Source organism: Tachysurus vachellii, chromosome 6 (assembly GCF_030014155.1).
Source record: "Tachysurus vachellii isolate PV-2020 chromosome 6, HZAU_Pvac_v1, whole genome shotgun sequence".
Classification (NCBI taxonomy): Eukaryota; Metazoa; Chordata; class Actinopteri; order Siluriformes; family Bagridae; genus Tachysurus; species Tachysurus vachellii.
Genome location: NC_083465.1, coordinates 30,317,355 through 30,319,854, shown reverse-complemented (window position 1 = coordinate 30,319,854; position 2,500 = coordinate 30,317,355). Strand labels below are relative to the sequence as shown.

The 2,500-nt window shown below is 49.6% G+C and overlaps 1 protein-coding gene across 1 annotated transcript in view; it reads left to right on the top strand.

Annotated features, from left to right (window-relative positions):
• Positions 1–2,500, top strand: part of zfp91 (ZFP91 zinc finger protein, atypical E3 ubiquitin ligase) — a 13,849-nt gene that overhangs the window by 10,152 nt on the left and 1,197 nt on the right. The window contains exons 8-12 of the mRNA XM_060873246.1: positions 295–345; positions 465–543; positions 733–847; positions 1,370–1,469; positions 1,778–2,500. The exon at positions 1,778–2,500 is cut by the window's right edge and continues 1,197 nt beyond it. Of these exons, the coding sequence (XP_060729229.1) occupies positions 295–345; positions 465–543; positions 733–847; positions 1,370–1,469; positions 1,778–2,500 (1,068 nt within the window). The remainder of the gene's footprint in view (positions 1–294; positions 346–464; positions 544–732; positions 848–1,369; positions 1,470–1,777) is intronic.

The window sequence follows — 2,500 nt, the reverse complement described above, 5'->3', positions numbered from 1 at the left end:
TAATGAGTGAGAGGAAAACGAGAGGAAAGCCTCAGTGTTCAGTGCTCGCTGAACTGAAGCGCTCTCCTGTGCGCTGACGCTGCTCTGCATGCTCACGTGTGGAAACGTTCCACTCTTTATCCAACGAAAACGCAGCACAGATCACGTCTCTGAAACGTTCCTCTACAAGTAGCTCCTTACCATAGGCACAGCGATGCGATTAGGTTAGGTGACGTGATGAAACCGTAAATCGGTCTTCTCCTGCTTGTCTTTTTGTTATAACTGCCGTTTGATCCGCTGTCTCTGATCCTGCAGGAGAGGACGCAGAAGAAAAGACGACAAAAGCCCACGTCTTCCCAAAAGAAGGTAAAAAATATCTGATGACAGAGAGACGAAAGATAGCCGCTGACCGCGTGACTGACGTGATGAACTAAAACGTCTGTGTGTGTGTGTGTGTGTGTGTGTGTGTGTGTGTGTGTGTATAGGAAGAAGCCACCGGTGCAGTATGTGCGCTGTGAGATGGAGGGATGTGGAACAGTTCTCGCTCATCCACGCTACCTGCAGGTGTGTGTTGGACAACCAAGAGACATTTATACAATATTTACAGAAACATTTAATCTCTCTCTCTGTTTCTCTCTGTTTCTCTCTCTCTTTCGCGCTCTCTTGCTGTTTCTCTGTTTCTCTCTGTTTCTCTCTCTCTCTCTCTGTCTCGCTCTGTTTCTTTCTCTCTCTCTCTCTCTCTCTCTCTCTCAGCATCACATTAAATACCAGCACTTGATGAAGAAGAAGTATGTGTGTCCTCACCCGTCCTGTGGCCGTCTGTTTCGCCTTCAGAAACAGTTACTGCGTCACGCCAAACACCACACAGGTACGAGACTACAAACATGAGAGAACCTTCACATGTGTGTGATACACCAGCACTGATGTGTCGATCTGCAGAAGTTAATGAGAAACTGTTTGTCTCCAAACACCATTAGGGTGTAAAGACATTTATTATGTGGATCACATCGAGTTATAAAATAAAAACAAACAGAAAGCAGCCCAATCAGTGTGATGGGAGCTACACAGGAAGTGAAGAAGAATACATTTAAATATCATTTTCTGAAGATTGTGTCTGTGTGTGTGTCTGTGTGTGTGTCTGTGTGTGTGTCTGTGTGTGTGTGTGTCTGTGTGTGTGTGTGTCTGTGTGTGTGTGTGTCTGTGTGTGTGTGTGTGTCTGTGTGTGTGTGTGTCTGTGTGTGTGTGTGTCTGTGTGTGTGTGTGTCTGTGTGTGTGTGTGTCTGTGTGTGTGTGTGTCTGTGTGTGTGTGTGTGTTTCTCTGTGTGTGTTTCTCTGTGTGTCTGTGTCTGTGGGTGTGTGTGTGTGTCTGTGTGTGTGTTTCTGTGTGTAGATCAAAGGGACTACATCTGTGAGTTCTGCGCACGTGCGTTTAAGAGCTCTCACAACCTCGCTGTGCACCGCATGATACACACTGGAGAAAAACCACTGCAGTAAGTAACACACACACACACACACACACACACACATTCATTTGCACTCTTGTTTATAGCTGGAGTACGCTTCACATTTAGGCTTACACTGAAGAACACAACCAAGTGTTACTCTTCATGTAGATTTAAATATTTTCTCCCTTTTCTTAAAATGTCAAACATCTGAAATCTTTCAGCTTCATGTGTAGATTGTTATGAATTCTAAATGAAGACTAAATCCCAGATGTGTTCGTGTCCACTATATATGTCCCCTACATAAGGGGTAAAACTGATTGAGATTTTTTCTCCTCTCGCTCTCTGTGCTGCAGGTGTGAGATCTGTGGCTTCACCTGTCGTCAGAAAGCCTCTCTGAACTGGCACATGAAGAAGCATGATGCCGACGCCTCCTACCAGTTCTCATGTGCCATCTGTGGCAAGAAGTTCGAGAAGAAGGACAGCGTGGTGGCTCACAAGGCCAAGAGCCACCCGGAAGTCCTGATCGCAGAGGCGCTCGCCGCGAACGCCGGTGCCCTCGTCACCACGGCGACGCCGACCACCGCTCACGTGACCCCGGTGAGCGTCGGCCCCGTCATGCTGCTGGACCAGGAGCAGTCGCTGCACGCCATGCAAGTCCCCGTAACTCTCGCGCTGCCCTCTACAGACGAGGCTAAGAATGAAGCAGAAGTGGGCGGAGCCTCGGTGGCACACCCGACCTCTTCCAATCAGACTCTGCATTTTGTTTCCGCTCCCGTGTCCCAGCAACAGCTGTCCGTACAGGCTTCTCCACAGATCGTCCACATGACCTTCACCACCCTTTCGCACCCTCCTCAGCAGCTCCCCCTGCTGTCAGTCACACATCAGCTGCCCCCCAGCACAAGCTCCGCCCCTTCCGTATCACTCCTCCCACAGATCACGTCTGTGGCTTTCACTGCCGATCCTGCTCATCCTCTGTCATCCTCCGCCTGCTCTCCACCTCCTCCTCCTCTGGCTGAGAGGAAAGGGGGCGGGGCACTCTGGGAGAGTGGGACTGGGAATGTGGGTGGGGTTTGGGA